The sequence below is a fragment of the Notothenia rossii genome (genome assembly GCF_949606895.1).
Source record: "Notothenia rossii genome assembly, chromosome: 10".
In the NCBI taxonomy this organism is placed as follows: domain Eukaryota; kingdom Metazoa; phylum Chordata; class Actinopteri; order Perciformes; family Nototheniidae; genus Notothenia; species Notothenia rossii.
Window position 1 is genome coordinate 10835637 of NC_136908.1, and position 15954 is coordinate 10851590.

The 15954-nt window shown below is 39.6% G+C and overlaps 2 protein-coding genes and 1 long non-coding RNA gene across 3 annotated transcripts; 2 read left to right on the forward strand and 1 right to left on the reverse strand.

The window, feature by feature from the left end:
* The first annotated feature begins 10 nt into the window (after positions 1 to 10).
* On the forward strand, positions 11 to 2408 carry hoxa13a (homeobox A13a). Its single transcript, XM_079655400.1, has 2 exons — positions 11 to 777; positions 1254 to 2408. Exons 1-2 carry the CDS (start codon positions 117 to 119, stop codon positions 1499 to 1501), a joined length of 909 nt encoding a protein of 302 aa, XP_079511526.1. The 5' UTR covers positions 11 to 116; the 3' UTR covers positions 1502 to 2408.
* A 3168-nt stretch (positions 2409 to 5576) lies between these two features.
* On the reverse strand, positions 5577 to 11541 carry LOC307021170. The gene is made up of 2 exons (XR_013803087.1): positions 9422 to 11541; positions 5577 to 7604 (listed from the first exon to the last, which is right to left on the reverse strand). It is a non-coding gene; the product is annotated as an uncharacterized lncRNA (long non-coding RNA).
* A 168-nt stretch (positions 11542 to 11709) lies between these two features.
* hoxa11a (homeobox A11a) lies at positions 11710 to 14664 on the forward strand. The gene is made up of 2 exons (XM_079653015.1): positions 11710 to 12520; positions 13297 to 14664. The coding sequence occupies exons 1-2, from the start codon at positions 11854 to 11856 to the stop codon at positions 13527 to 13529; spliced, it is 900 nt and encodes a 299-aa protein (XP_079509141.1). The 5' UTR covers positions 11710 to 11853; the 3' UTR covers positions 13530 to 14664.
* Positions 14665 to 15954: the final 1290 nt, after the last annotated feature.

The following is a 15954-nucleotide window of genomic DNA, read 5'->3' on the forward strand; positions in this document are numbered from 1 at the left end:
CTCTGCGCTCTTGTGCGCGTCAGAGTGGCATTACTCTCTGTGAACCAGTATCTCCTTTTCTCAGTCTCAGGGCTTTTTAAAAAAGAGCCAGAAGCTTCAATGTTGCATGCCGTGCTATGACAACGTCACTGCTCCTCCGTCCGCGCTGGGTCGACCCCTCGGTAATGTTCCTCTACGACAACGGTGGCGGTTCCGATGAAGTGACCAAGAACATGGAGGGTTTTGCTGGTGTCAACTTTGCAGCGAGCCAGTGTAGGAATCTTATGGCGCACCCCGCGTCCCTGGCACCCAGCACGGCTTACTCTTCCAGCGACTTGCCCACGTCTGGTATGAGCGAGCCAGTGAAACAGTGCAGCCCTTGCTCTGCAGCTCAGAATTCCTCCAGCGCCTCTTTGCCTTATGGGTACTTCGGTAGCGGTTACTATCCGTGCAGAATGTCGCATCACAGCAGCATAAAATCTTGCGGAACACAGCCCCCCTCCGCGTATGGGGAAAAATACATGGATACCTCTGGCTCGGGCGAAGACTTCACCTCTCGGGCAAAGGAATTCGCTTTTTATCCGACCTACACTTCAGGTCCATACCAACCTGTCCCCAGTTACCTGGACGTTCCCGTTGTGCCAACGATCAGCGCGCCTTCAGATTCCAGGCACGAGACCCTGATGCCTATGGAGAGCTACCAACCGTGGACTCTCGCAGCCAACGGCTGGAACGGCCAGGTTTACTGCGCCAAAGAGCAGCCTCAGCCTGGACACATGTGGAAATCCTCCATGCCAGGTAAGCTTCATATCCCAGTGTCCAGTCTTTACTAGTCATTCCATATACTAGTTTGTTACCACACATGAGGCACTTTGTTCAGAATAGGGATTGTTAATATCAGTTGTTGTGTGATCCTGAACAACAAACAGCACAACAGATACTCTTGTACGCAAAGTAAAAAATAGTTTATTTTCCTTAAACAAAGGAAGTAAAGATATCATCTCGGCGGATTGTTAATTCATTTTTATTTAAAATAAATAACTATTTCCACAGAGTAGTCAAGCTTATCTGTCCTATTTTTAGGGATTTTACGCATTATTCTAGAAAGAAAATCTCGAAATATATTACATTTTAAATCACGAAATGTGTTGCTCTGTTTTCAATATATTTGTTCAATTATTGAAAGAAACATATTATTTTGAGAGATAAATGTGAAGCTAAACCACTTGTTGTTGAGAAGCAGTTCATAACATGTTGTCTATTCTTTTCCTCAGACGCGGTGTCCCATTCCGGAGGAGAATCTGGCTCTTATCGACGTGGAAGAAAGAAGCGCGTGCCATACACCAAGGTGCAACTGAAGGAACTTGAGCGCGAGTACGGCGCCAATAAATTTATCACGAAGGACAAAAGGAGAAGGATTTCTGCCCAGACCAACCTGTCCGAGAGACAGGTCACTATATGGTTTCAAAACAGACGCGTAAAGGAGAAGAAAGTGGTCCACAAATTGAAACCCATCAGCTAGTTTCTTTTTTCTTTCTACGGACAATATCTGGTGGAGATAAACTACCACACAAACTACCACACACACACACACACACACACACACACACACACACACACACACACACACACACACACACACACACACACACACACACACACACACACACACACACACACACACACACACACACACACACACACACACACACACACACACACACCCCCACACACACACACACACACACACACACACGCACGCACACACGCTTGGACTCATGGATTGGAACAACTGAAATCTTTCCTGACTGAATATGATTTGTTCGTATGTTGCCAAATATTTTCATGGAGCTCTTGGATCAACATTTGAGGCCTGTGCAAGATGGACCCTCCATTTCCTGCCACTTGTTTATAAATATTATTAATGGAGTCAAGTGGAAAAAATATTTAGCAGCAGTATTTGTGATTTCTTTTTTTTGGCATGCTCACTCTCAACACGAAACTGGCCCCAGTTCAGAAAGGTGTGCGCCACCGAGCTACACCTTTATCTGCAACTTTAACGAGAGTGATAAAAAAAATGCGAAGATTAACAGAAAGACGGTGTTACGGATTTGGACCTTGGGAATGTTAAATATTAATCTCTCTCCTTGCTTCCTTTTTTGTTTAAAACCTACTCACATGCTTAGCTTGTATGAAGTTTAGTCTTATCATGTGAACCCGTGCTCTCATTCATATCCGATCCATGGTGCAATTCTTATTATAATGCTTAGATAATCGTTCGGGATATGTGTTCATATGAGCTTTTTATGATGTGTGCGTTTTCATGGTTGTATATAAAGTAAATTTCGGCATGATATTCTGATTATTTGTGTGTGAGTCCTGTGTTGTTTAAGTCCTTCCCAATAAAATATGGACTTTGTTGAATTTGATCCAGGTTATGTTTTTATTGCATGGCACTGTAGTCATAGCTTTGTGTTACTTTTTCATCTTTTGGAAGACGTTCTCCTCCATTATCGCTAAAACAGTCTTGTAGGCCCATACTCCAACTGCATGTGGCGAATATTTGAATAGTAAACTTGTCTCGCGCAGTCTTTGCTGGGTTTGTAGCAGCTTCCTTTAGCCGGAATTAGGCCACCAATACATTTCAAATATATTTTTGGAAGTCCAATATTTGTCATGTGTAGTAGATTTCTGCTGGCTCTGGGAAAAGAGGAAATAGCCTGAGTCAGTTGAGGCTGATCTGTGTTGAAATATGGGCTAACATTGCCATCTAGCGGCGACTTTGTGAGATACTCAGGTGGATTATCAGTGGTCAAATAATCAAATACTGAGTATAAACCCGTACTGGAAAAACAAATGTAAGATTATAAATAATATTTATAATACAATTATTTCATTTTCATTTAATTTCTCCAAAAAAAATCTAAATTATTATTCATTTACTTTGACAGAGACAGCATCCGCAATAATCAGAAACAGTTAAACGTTGCAGGAAACCATTTTATTTTAATAAACTACAATCACCTTTCTCACTTATGGTGAGAGTGGAAAATGTATATTTTCTGTACAACAAATATGTTTTGTTACATATTTAAATTATTGATAAGAGGTTTAGGTTTGAGGCAGGGTGTAAGCTATTTTTCTCCTAACGTTATTCTTCGTGCTTCCGTTTCATTCATAAATACAAAAAAAGGTGAAATCCATACACTAGGTTACATTTTAAATCCCATAAAGTCAATCTTTTATATTCATATATTTTAAAATATTTACATGGCCTTTGAGTCGTTTGTGGTTACTGATATGCAGCTATTTTGCGCTGAACGTTGGTGTATTTGTGTCTGCTATGTGTCTGTATTTTGATCAGTGAAATACATATTGATTTGTCTGCTTTATTCCCTAAATGGTCACTGCAGTAAACGACATTCAGGTGACAGGGTGCAAACGGTGCGTTGGGCCGGGTGTCCATCTACTTTGTAAAAGGAGACACATTTACGTGCGTTTTAAGTTCTAAACATGAGTGCAACTTTTTATATTGGTAAATACATTTCAGAATGCAATATAAATAATAATATTTTTATTATTATAATTGTTAATTTTTTCTTGCCTTTCTGTGATTGTTGGATTAATCCGGAACAAGCTAAATCTGAAGGCCTGTACTCACGAACATTATTTACATTTGTTAAAAATGTTATTCAATATTAATTTGGTGTAGTTTTTGGATGATTAAGACAATGTTTATGAAACGATGTGTGCTGTATCAATAGGGTTATATTTGAGATACATTATTCTAAGATTCGTTGGCAGTTTACAAAATTGAAATGCTTGTGCTGCGTATTTATTGCGTCCTCAGTCCTTCGTATTGTTCATTATAACGTAGGCGAACTATAGCGTCTGAATATTTACATTTTAAAGTAGTTTCCGTTTTGAGTGACTAAGAGTATTGCAACTTCCCACCATGCTTGTTTTGGCTGAATTGATAAATATGATTCAGTCTTGCTGGCTGTCAAATGTCAGGCATGAAACCAAACTCCTCCTCGTCCAGAGCGCCAGCTCCTCGGGCTTTCCCACCTGTTTGTGTGACATGTCTGTTTAGTTTTTGTACATTTAAACATGTTTGTTTATGCATTATGTATTGTCTCAATATTTATTAAGCACATAGGCAATGTGGATGACTCGCATAAGGCTACGTATGTTACTTACCCCAATAAGGGTAAGCTCATGGGTTACACAGACACGAAACTTATGTAGCCTATATGTTGTATGCATTTATTTGTGTCCTTTTTTAGTAGCTTTACTCACTAAAATATTTACGAGACGGATTTAATGTGTTCTCTCAAACTCAGAATGTAGGCTACATTCTTTATAAATCCTCCTCCAAAACCAGGGTGCTGAATTTGTATAATAATAATAATAATGATAATAATAATAATAATAATAATAATAATAATAATAATAATAATAATAATAATAATAATAATAATAATAATAATAATAATAATAATAATGTTAGTAATGTTAGTAATAGTGTTAGTTTGAGTGATGATTAAATCATTTGTGGTCAATTTTAGCCAGATATATGCCATATTCTTTTGTTTGTAACTTATATTTATCGTTTTATCTTAATGGGCGTTGTTTTCAGATTTGAATGATTACTTCTAATATAAAATCTGTTGCAACAGTTATTGCTGAAAAATTGAATGAACCTTTCTTAAAAAATGTAAAATCTCGAGTAACTTCAACATGGATTACTTTGGGGTTATTCACACTATCTACTACAGGCTGGATTGTGGGATATTCTAATATAGTTAGTAGTCCGATATCTAGTGTTTACGATATGCTCATAGCCAGCTGGCTAATGCAGAGAGTCACCACAGTAATGTGAGACCGTACATCCTCGAGCACAGACTGCTGCTGCTTCGCACTGCTCTCACGTCCTCTGACGTAGGCACGGCGGGGTGCACACGTGGTATGCAATAAACTCAAAGATAGGAGAAGAGTAAGATGTCTGACTGCGAAGAGTAGTTTGTAGTCCAAAAAACCCAAGGAGCGGAAGAGCTAAGGCTAAAGAGCGGAAGTGTACAGCGAGGCAGCTCATTGGCTGAGAGGAAGCATAGGAGCGTTTGATTGGCTTGCTGAGAACCAAAACAAGCATTTGAGTCCCGCCTCCTCCCTGACGCATGACGTGACAGACCAAAGAAAGCTGGCAGCACGATGCTCCGCCTCTCCTCTCCTCACATGAGCCTTCAGGCTGTGGCAGGAGGAACAGGGAATATCACTGCGCAAAAATAGAGATCTGCCGCCACACTAAGGCAAACATAGTGAATTACATTTAATATCGTTAGCTACTTAAATGGATTCGGTGGGTTTAAATAATTATTTCAAGATAAAATAATCAAAGGAGGAAGACACCATTTAAGTAAATAATAATAGTTCTGATAACCGTGCAAAACTTGAGTTCTTCCATCAGGCAAAACAAGTGAATTACAGTTATAGCTTCTGAAATGGGTTCAATAAACCTATTATTTGCTTTATAAAGCCTTAACTGCATGGGCAATTCATCATTTACTTTACAAACAAATAGGCCAAGGATGAAAAAGTAAAAAAAGAAATAATCGTTTTATTTAGGGACATTCAAAAAATATAAAATATCAATGAACCAAAGCCTGAACCATGTTACACTAACTTGCTTTTTTAAGAGATAAAGGTTATGTTTCTTCAGATTAATTGAAAATACGATTGTGCATCCTCATCCTCAGGAAGTTTATAGGATTTAAATAACACACAGCTGTTTATTCAAATAAACCGTTACCGTGTGGTGTTTTCAAAGTAATTAATGAATCAAATTGATCACATATCTATATGATGGACCACATTTTCAATAAGCAGGCCTGTGTGGCCTTCTCCTGCCTGTCAGACATGGTTGAACACAGAAAGGGCCATCACTGGGCTTTGCTCTTTACATTGACCTTCGCTGTCTCTGTGCGTAATTGTGGTTGGGCCTATAACCTTCACTCACTCAACAATATGGCTCTGGTCCAGCTTGAAAGCACGAGTTTGGAGGATAATCTCGTAATACACCACAAAGACCAGAGCAGACATACATTTATCCGAGACCGTGACAGCGGTCAAATAGAAGCACTTGACCGAGATTATGCGAAAGCCTCAGTCGGCGCCTTTTTCCTCCACAGACGAGGTTTCTCTGTTTTGATCTCATGTGGTTTGAAATAGAAATTGCACATCATTTACTGTATTCATTTGTGAAGGGGTAGCCTATGTTTTTAAAGGAAAGATACAGCCTGTGTGTGAGTCTGCGTCATGGATAACAGTGGAGGCAATGGGTCTTGGGTGGGTTGTGTTTGCCTATACAGAATAATTATATCCCTTCAAGATAAAATGTATCGTACGTTTATTTACATCCGAGAACAAACATACATTTCTAGAAGATATGATTCCGGTTGAGTTGCAGAAAACATGTTTATATTGAATATTTGTTTATTTTTCAAATACTATTTACAAAAGACGACAATTTGTGATGAATAAAGTATTTCTAATATCCAGTTCATTCAGCAAGATGAATTGAGGTTGGGTAAAAAAGATGCGAAACACGTGGCTAAATAATATTCTACTGTGCATTATTTAATAAGAATGTAAACGTTAAAAATGTAGTTCAGTAGTGATGTGTTATTTAAATTCGTCCATTTAATCGAATAATCCTGTTTAGTACGAGTCATATTATGTTTAATCTAAATGATCTATTTAAGACGCAGACAATTTGCTGCGTCGTAACCGTTCGGAACCTTCTGAAAAACAGCCTGTTTCGGGATATTAAAAAACGTAATGTCAGATAGCAAAAATATCAGAAAAATCATACTTAGATACAAAGCCTACAAGCGAAGGGTTTCTTTGACTTATGATGGTTTCTCCCAAATGCCAGTTTACCATATGCAGCTGTTAAATATTTGTATTTTATATCGTGGGAGATCAAATAGTTAGAGTCAAATGCAGATGCTGAATATATAGGCTATGTCTTAAGTAGCCTTTAGACCATGTTTAAACAATTATTTCAAAAATGAAATAATCCAAGGAAAATAATTCAAATTCGGCTATTCACCATCTTTTTTTCTTTATTCAGATTAGTAAAGTATTAGTTTAGCATGCGCACTGGAGGACTGGAATGTAACTAGACATTACATTTCTAAAGCTCTGAATCTGATTTTTGTTCAACCAATCAATAGAAAATCCCCAACAAACACGAGGATTGCTTGACGCAATAGCCAGTTTGTACATTTTGGGTTCCTTTTTTCCAATTAAATTGAAACCCTTCCATTACACTTACATTTCCGTCTCTTTCTTTACCTTTGTACTTTTTCTTTTTCTTTGTCAAATGTCATATAATCTCCCACTGAAGTCCAGTTTATGTCCTTTTTGTCCATGCAGGCATGCAGGCCTGCTCCTGCTGACGCCTTGTACCGAGGATTCCCTCTTCAGGCAAGCCCATCATCGCGTGATTCTCCAACCGGTAAGTCAGATCCTCTCGCGTTGACCGTGGAGTTGCTCAGTATCCCTTCATGGCCTCTGTGTGGTCCGCCTCTGTCGTCGCCATTGCTATCCCACATATTTGTCACCTGTGGATAAATCAACAGTTGTTTGGTGAATCAGGTTCAAATGTACTGATATATTGGCCTATATATTCCTGCTCGTTCATTTACGCAATTAAGTGCGAGCTCTTGTTTCATGTTTCAGTCTGATGGTTTTATAATCCCCCCCGCCTCTGCAGACTCGTATCAATGTAGCCAGCAACTTAACAGCTGAGCCAAGATCATTCAAGTTCAAAAATACTTAAAAATAGTATTGTGTAAATAATATACACATGCAAAACGCAAGCAATTGAATTATAAACAGTTATTGGATGTTTTGTCTGAAAATGATCCAGGTAACAATAGCTTCGTCCAGTTGTATTTTGGTTGTACGACCACTGCTCCGTGTACGCTGTGCATTGTACCTCCATGTTTGCAGTTAAATTGTAATGTTTGGTATTTAAAAGCATTTTTTAGAGTATGTGCATCAAAAGGTCAGTTAGTACTCGTTGTTTGTTGTATACGACTTCCTGTGTATTTTTTCGGCCTCCACGCTCAGCAAACTAGGATGTTTATTTTTTTTCATTTTAAGATAAATAACATGGTGAATAGAAGCTTTGAGTTGCAGGTGTGGTGGCCTTTTTTCTACCATAAAACGAAAACAAAAACAGCCTCTACTAAAGCTTTGGGCTTTTATTTCACTAAAGGTTCAAAACTACAGGAGGTTTCTTTGCAAGACACTGAAAGCGCCCATTTAGTCTGCTTTACAGCCCACAGGCCTACCTGACGTGGCAATGTACTTGCAGATCCTCCCCACACTTGATTGTTTACTTGTTGTCTGACAAGGTTTTATGGCACACGGATTGGCCTGTGGATGTCGCTTCTCTTTGAAACCAAATCACTTCACTTCTACTTTCTACTTTAGTAAAAGTCAAAGCTGATTTATTTATTTAATTTGCATATGTTGTTTTTACCAATGAATCAATTTAATTATTGGATTTGAGCGTGTTGTTTAAGTTACGTGCAAGTGTCTCTTTATTTCTTTATGATAGTATTTGTATCTGCGTCAAGGTACAACAACATAGAAAGAAAGTTAGAAGGAATTAAGCTCTTATTTTGACTAAATTACCTTTAACGCAGTATCCCTAAGTAGAAACACTATCTGTATCCCTGTATGACATTCATGTTATAGTCAAAAGTAATTTCGTTAATGTTAATATTTTTATGTTTCCATAATCTGATCAAAATCTGAAATAAACGAATTAGTGCCTGTGCGTAAAAGCGCAAAAAGTCAACTTACATTTCAACATGAAGGGTTTTAATGTAAACTATTCTCCCGAAAACTACAAGACTCAATGGTTAACTATTTAGTGATTTTTTTCCAGTTAAGTTCAAACCTACGAAATGAAGTACATTAAGGGCCTACGTGTTTCATTATGCACCATTAGTACGTGGTAACGTTCATTAGACTTTTCCTCAGCTTAGAGTTACAGGCTCACACTATCGACTAATCTTGTAACCTTAAGCCTACGTAAATGCAGAAGCAATTAAAGGAACTCCATCCGGGGCACAGAGGGCCCTTTGCTCTCTGAAAAGGACCCTCTCCCTCCCCCGAACTTGAATTCGACCGTACAGACAAAGCTTTGGCTTTGAGGGCTTTTACGCAGAGCCAGACAGCAGTTTGCATGCCCAAAAACAGCACAGGGAGCATGGTCAGAGGATTAATATAACATCTATCTTTAATAAAAAAAACATTTAACATTACATTATCATTTGGTTTTTAATATGTGTCTATTCTAAGAACACATTTTTTGTTGTTGTATTCATATAGAAATGGGCATATATATTGTACAAAGAAATCTTACCTTATTACTCTACACATGATATCTTTTTATGTGGTTGGAAATCCTCAGCTGCTGACTTTGAGTCCGTGTAGGTGGCGACTTCCTAACACGCTTGGCCTGTTTTGTGGTGTCTGTCTGGCCAGGGAGAAAAAAAGTGCACCAGAATACTATAGCAGCTATAAAAACGCAGGTCTGTGCAGAGCTGCCTTTGGTTTTCCTGGGCATCCTGTGCTCAATTACAGCTTAAAAGCTTCAGGACAAGTCATAGAATTTGTCTGGATTGACTGAGAGGCGGAGCGTGTGGTCGCAAAGACGCTCGAGTTGTTTGTGCCCCTGCAGTTTATCCACATAAAATGGCCTGCAAGCAGGACTGTGACCAGCAGACTGCCTCTTTTGTTTTTCTGTGTTCGTACACATAGGGCGATAGTTGGTGCTTGCACCGTCTTAGAGTGTGTGATATTTTAAGGTTGTGTTTCACAATTGCAATTAGAACCCTCTTGGTTTCTCATGTGCATATCGGACTGTGGGGCCAGGCCAGCCGCGGCGGTTAATCCGAGCTAAGGTCTCTCATTCACAGCACATTAGAGTCAGGTTGCAGCCTCTTCAAATCAAACTCCACGGTGGCCATATAGCAAAGAGCCAGGCAATGTGCTCGGTGACATGTTTACCAAATTGAATTGTAGACATCATTTAATTAATTCAATTAATATTGTGGGTATTTGTTATCCCTATTTGCTTCATTTTCAGTGGAACATAATATTCCAACATGTAATTCCTGTATGTCAATTTATAGGCTCCATATACTTTGGTTATTCACCATGCAGTTTTTTAACTAAATACCGAAGACAATTCTGCTTGTAAAATTCGAGCTTTGACTGTGAAATAGAACTTCGGATATTTTTTAATCCTGCGCAACATGATCCATTTAGAAAAAAATGTATACGACTTGGATTTACGCAAATGTGTGTTCAGATGTTTTATGGGAATACATAGAAACAAATAGGGCTTTGATGAAAATTATTATTCATAAAACCATTAAAATGTTGTCTACATTTCTGGAATATGTCTTCTTGCTAAACAACGAACATTTTAATAAATATTGCACTAAAACATAAAGAAATGGCCGTGCGTAAAAGTGGAGCCGGGTCGAGCGTTGCGACTCTTGCAACCATTACATGAGGCAAAACAGACCAGTAAAACGAGGATAATTTAAAAATAAATAAAAATAAATGCAGTATTCTGAAGGGGTTGTAACATTTGGTTATTCAAGCAGACTATTTTAATGGATCAAGGAGACGGACTATCAATTCTTGAACATTTTTCTCAGTGAACCGCCAGTCTTTTTTGAGAGGTATAGGTTGGATCCTTCTGTTGTTTATCACAAGTACACAACAAAGTTACAATACTAAAATGTAGTTGTAAAACTGAACGTTACCATTCAAAATACTTGTTTAATGGAGGTCGTACAGGACAAAACAATTCAATTGTCTGGGCTCATATTACATTTGAACCCTTTATTCGTGTTCTGTTCAATAAACATTTCAAGAAGATATCGTGTATTTATTTTTGTCAGAATTTCAGTTTGTTCTTTGTTATATTGCTACTAACACAAGGCTGTTGCAAGTTGAAACATTAGCCGCTACTTTGAACATGACCCTGATAACCAAATGTCCACTAGGCCAAATGCTATGTTGTAAAACCACCAAATGATGATGACTAAGAGGTTTCTAAAAGCAGACATTAAGATAAGATGGTTGTCTCCTTCCTCCAGTCCAGGTCCATGTTATCAAAGCACTTTAATGCTGGTTTAGTTAATGTCAGTGTCAACTAGGAATGCGACACTTTATCTTGCAGAATACTTTTTGTTTTTCTCTCGTGTTCATCATTTATATAGCAGAGCTAAAATGCTTAAATTACGCACACATCTTTTCTGAGCAGACTGTGTGGAAAGCACAACAAATCTAGAAATGCACAATAAATCTGGGGTATTTAAATTTGCTTTGATTTTAAATACCTCTGTTGTGTTTTAAAAAACATCATTACATTTTAGTTTTCTCTAATTCTGACGTAGCATATTAAGGAATTCATTTTTAAGCCCACATACCGATAAACCACCAATGTCAAGCATTAGGACACACAGTCACGTCTCTCACACTCCTACACTCCTACACTCCACACACACTTTTTCTTTTCCCTTCACGCGCACGCTCACACGCAGGCACGCACACACTTATACACAGCCTGAAAATCTGTCAATTTCTGCCGCGTGGTCACGTGACCTCCTCCTCCGTAGAGTGGATGGAGATGGCTCTCCACGTCAGCCTACGTCTCCAAATGTCTGCTTAGCGAACCTGCTTCAAAGAGGCAGGAGGCACGGGGCTTCAGAGCCATGTTCAGGGCGGCTATAGAGGAATCAAAGCCCAACATAGAGTTATAGCAGAGGGTGAACTACGATGATGGATTTTGACGAAAGAGTCCCCGTCGGATCGAACATGTATTTGCCCAGCTGCACTTATTACGTGTCGGCGGGGGCTGATTTCTCCGGTCTTCCCTCGTTTTTATCCCAAAACCCGTCCACCCGCCCCATGACATACTCCTACTCCTCTAACCTGCCGCAGGTCCAGCCCGTCAGAGAGGTGACGTTCAGGGACTATGCAGCCATTGAAGCGTCCGGAAAATGGCCACACCGGGGGAACTTGCCCCATGGCTACCCCACCGCGGAAGACATGGTGCACCGGGACTGTATTTCGGCTCAGACAGCCGTCGTAGGGGACATGTTTGGTAAAAACAGTCCCGCAGCCTCTGCCGCGGCGTACCACCACCACCACCATCACCACCATACGGGTGCCGGATCCGCTGCCACCAATTTCTACGGGAACGTGGGCAGAAATGGTGTGCTGCCACAAGTCTTCGACCAGTTTTATGAAACCGCGTACGGGAATGCGTCGGAGAGCTCCTCCACAAATGGCTACACAGGAGATAAACAAGCGACCAAGCAACCGAGCTCTGCCCCGGAGGACGCACAGTCGTGCCGGGACACCGAGACGAAGGAGACGCGGGAGGAGACGAGCAGCCCGGAGTTATCTTCCGGCAACAATGAGGAGAAATCCAGCAGCAGCAGTACGTATTAAAGTCAGCGCCTTGGTTATGAGAGAAAGTTTGCAATCTTGCGCGCTGCTGTTAACATTTTTATATGCTGTTTTATAAGCATATAAGGTTTATAGAGGGCTTGTAGACCCCCCACCCCCCAACACAACTTTGTTATAAACTGCAGGATCACGCGTTTGGAATTGAAATTGGCCGTGAAAGAAATCAGTTTGGTGATTTTCCTATAACACCTCTTGACGTTTACAAAAAGCACTTAGTTATGAATGTGAATTTTTACACAAACCTGCGTTAATTCCGTGTATTATTAACGTGCTTGTTTCACGGTTTGTAAGCGTTAAAAGAGCACTTGCATGTAATGAGGGCTGTGCCTGGTATAAAGTTAAGCATACATAGCTTTTGTGTGAAAGCCATCATAGAGTGTGTTCCAATATGTACATTTTCCCCTTTATATTTTCTATAAAACTAATATTTTGGTATAAACTAGCTAATAAAACGCGTTGCATGTATTTGAAGGTGAGCTTGTTGTTTTCATTTGGTAGGAAAGGTCAAAGCCCAAGTGTATAGTATAACAAACCAATATTAATGGCTTGGTAGTCTTTACAGTGTAATATAATATAACAATAAATTACAGTTGAATGGGGAAATATGCTTTTTAATGCTTTATGTAGGAAATCCGTGCATGCTTAATCTTGCAAGATCCAGGGTTTAACAATCTTTTTGTAACATTGTGGCTAATATGAAATGTTTTTTTTTTTTGACCGGTACACCTTTCTTTTTGTGCCTTCCAGGTGGACAGAGGACCCGCAAGAAAAGATGCCCTTATTCCAAATATCAGATCAGAGAACTTGAGAGAGAATTCTTTTTCAGTGTGTACATTAACAAGGAGAAACGGCTGCAACTGTCGCGCATGCTCAACCTCACCGACAGACAAGTGAAGATTTGGTTTCAGAACCGTCGTATGAAGGAGAAGAAACTGAACAGAGATAGATTACAATATTATACGTCTAATCCTCTGCTTTAGGGATCAACACAACACCGCCACAGCGTCCACAGCCCTCTGCCGTGGGACTGCCATGCGTTACCAGAGCGCCTGACTCCGGCTGTGACTCAGTGAACATTGTGTCCCACAATGGCCGATACAGCAGCAACATTGCTCAGTGGTTAATTTCAAGTTCGAGGACAACAGTATCCTGCGATCTGAATGACCTAAAAACTGAGCATGAATTAAGTCAATCGGTGGACTTTGATTTCGCTCTGAAGACTGTTTGGAGGAAAATGTAGAAAATGATTGTTGTCCTTGCCAAGACTGTGCTTGCGAGGGCTCATGTTAATATTATTGTGACTCACAGACGCCTTGTTTATTTTCCTTTCACGTTGGCGGAAATGCAGTCACTAATTGACTGACTCAGTGTATTTTGTAATCAAAAGATTTGCTAAACTTTCTTTCTGTTTTTAAAATCAGAAAAGTGGGATTGAGGATGTTGGCGACTATGTGACTTTCATAACTGAATCTATATTGGTGTGACCAAATAATGAATCCGAATGGATGAGAATGTAATGTGTTATTGTTTTGTGTGCTTATTTATTGTGTGGCCACTCGTTTACTATTTCCTTTATTGTCACGGCTAATTAAGTGAAAGTCCCTTATTACAAGCAGACTATTGTGATTCCGTGTCGAGTCTGGGCTGACTTCAAAAGGAGCTTTTTTCGTCTCTGCTGTAGACTGCAGAGCTAGGGCTATAAGTATATATATTTTGCGTACCTTTCAACACCCAAATCCATGTTGTCCTTTTTGATTTTTGGAGACTATCAATCAAGAATTGATGTTGCAGGCCAAAACCAGAGAGATAAGCTTGCCAGCTGGATCCTTGTGGAGTTGCACTGAGGTCACGCCCAACATATGCACACAGGTATATATGCAGTGGGCCTCTTCAGTCTTATATTGATACGCATAACAAAATCTTTTTCCACGACTCGTGATCCTTTGGTAGGCTACTTGCAGTCAAATGCAAAAAAAAATGCTACATTTTTAAGTGTGCTATAAGGGCAAGGCTGGTCAGGGTCATCGCATTGAATCAATTGCTTGATATGCCCAAACTATTGTGTATTATACTATATTTCCAAATAAAAAACAAAATGAAAACATCATTGAAAAAAATAAATGTGCGTTGTATTTGTTCTGTTTGTCCACCTAGCGTGTCCATTTTTTTTAGATATGAACATTTGGTGAGTACAATTAGGCATATGTGAAACATTTTACGCACGCAATAACAACAGAATTACCTCTCGCTTGCAACATATTAAAGTCAAGTGACTTTAATATGTTGCAAACAATTCAAAACAAGTGAAATGGAGCAAATCTGTGCTCACATGCAAAATGTGAACCGTTCAACCAGGAACACACACAATGTAAATTATTTTAGTAAGTAAGTAACATATTTATTAATTAAGTTAAGTATTGAAAAATGCTATTTAATTACTGTAAATATTTAATGATAGACTAGTTACTAACTAGTTAATTATAGTATCGATCAAATAAAAGTAAATAGTTTAAAAAGCAAGGACTTTCATGTGTTTCCACATTGTTGTGCTGTTGTTTTTCAACTATTTTGAAACATGTCTCAGACCTTTGTGAAATGTATAAGATATTTACAACGTTTGCATACCTAAAATACATCTTTGCTAGCAATGTTGATATCTTATATATCCATTATTATTTATCACAAGAACATTTATGTTGCCAAACATTCAGTATTTAGCTACCTACATCGTGTTGTTTTATTAGCTCCACACTCTTGCTCTCTCTGTAGTAGTGTGTGTATGTGTTTGTGTGTGTGTGTGTGTGTGCAAACTGTCATTTCGCTGATTGGCTTTGGAAACACTGTTCCAACAGCAGTCTCCTTTGGCGAGGGTCGCTATATTTGCTGTTGTTATCACTGTGTTTATGGGCGCTAGCCGCAGCGCATTGGCGTTCATATATGACAGTCAAAAGGGCCATAAACGCGGGGAGAGAGGCTGAAGTTTATGGTTGCCTCTCTCTGCCATAGTCCGGCCTTGCCTCGCGCATCCTTTACTGCGCGCTGGAATTCCGTCCCTAATTACGGGACATCCTCCCCGTTGCCGCAGCAACGCTGCCATAAAACCCGTCTGAGAGTCTGGGGCATTTGTACAATTGGAGTGCAGTGCAATAAACCGTCTGAGACCCAAGGTTATTAACTGTGTAACCAAGGAGGCGAGAGCAACGACAGTGAGAGGACGGATAGGAAAAGCTTCTGCTTGCTCGCTGCATCGACTTCAGTTGGGAGGCTTTTCCCCCTCGTGTGCTTTATCCACCTCGAGTCAGTTAGGTGCTGCTCTTGGGATTAGACTCACCTCCACCACCGGGCGGCGCTATTGGGACCAATGTCATGGCCGTGGATCTTTTCGTCTCCAAACTCACCTCGAAT

Bases quoted from the DNA above. Each gene is read 5' to 3' on its own strand.
- hoxa13a (XM_079655400.1), top strand. From the start codon at position 117: ATGACAACGTCACTGCTCCTCCGTCCGCGCTGGGTCGACCCCTCGGTA. The intron at 778-1,253 runs GTAAGCTTCATA...TCTTTTCCTCAG, and splicing joins GTGGAAATCCTCCATGCCAG to ACGCGGTGTCCCATTCCGGA.
- hoxa11a (XM_079653015.1), top strand. From the start codon at position 11,854: ATGATGGATTTTGACGAAAGAGTCCCCGTCGGATCGAACATGTATTTG. The intron at 12,521-13,296 runs GTACGTATTAAA...TGTGCCTTCCAG, and splicing joins GGAGAAATCCAGCAGCAGCA to GTGGACAGAGGACCCGCAAG.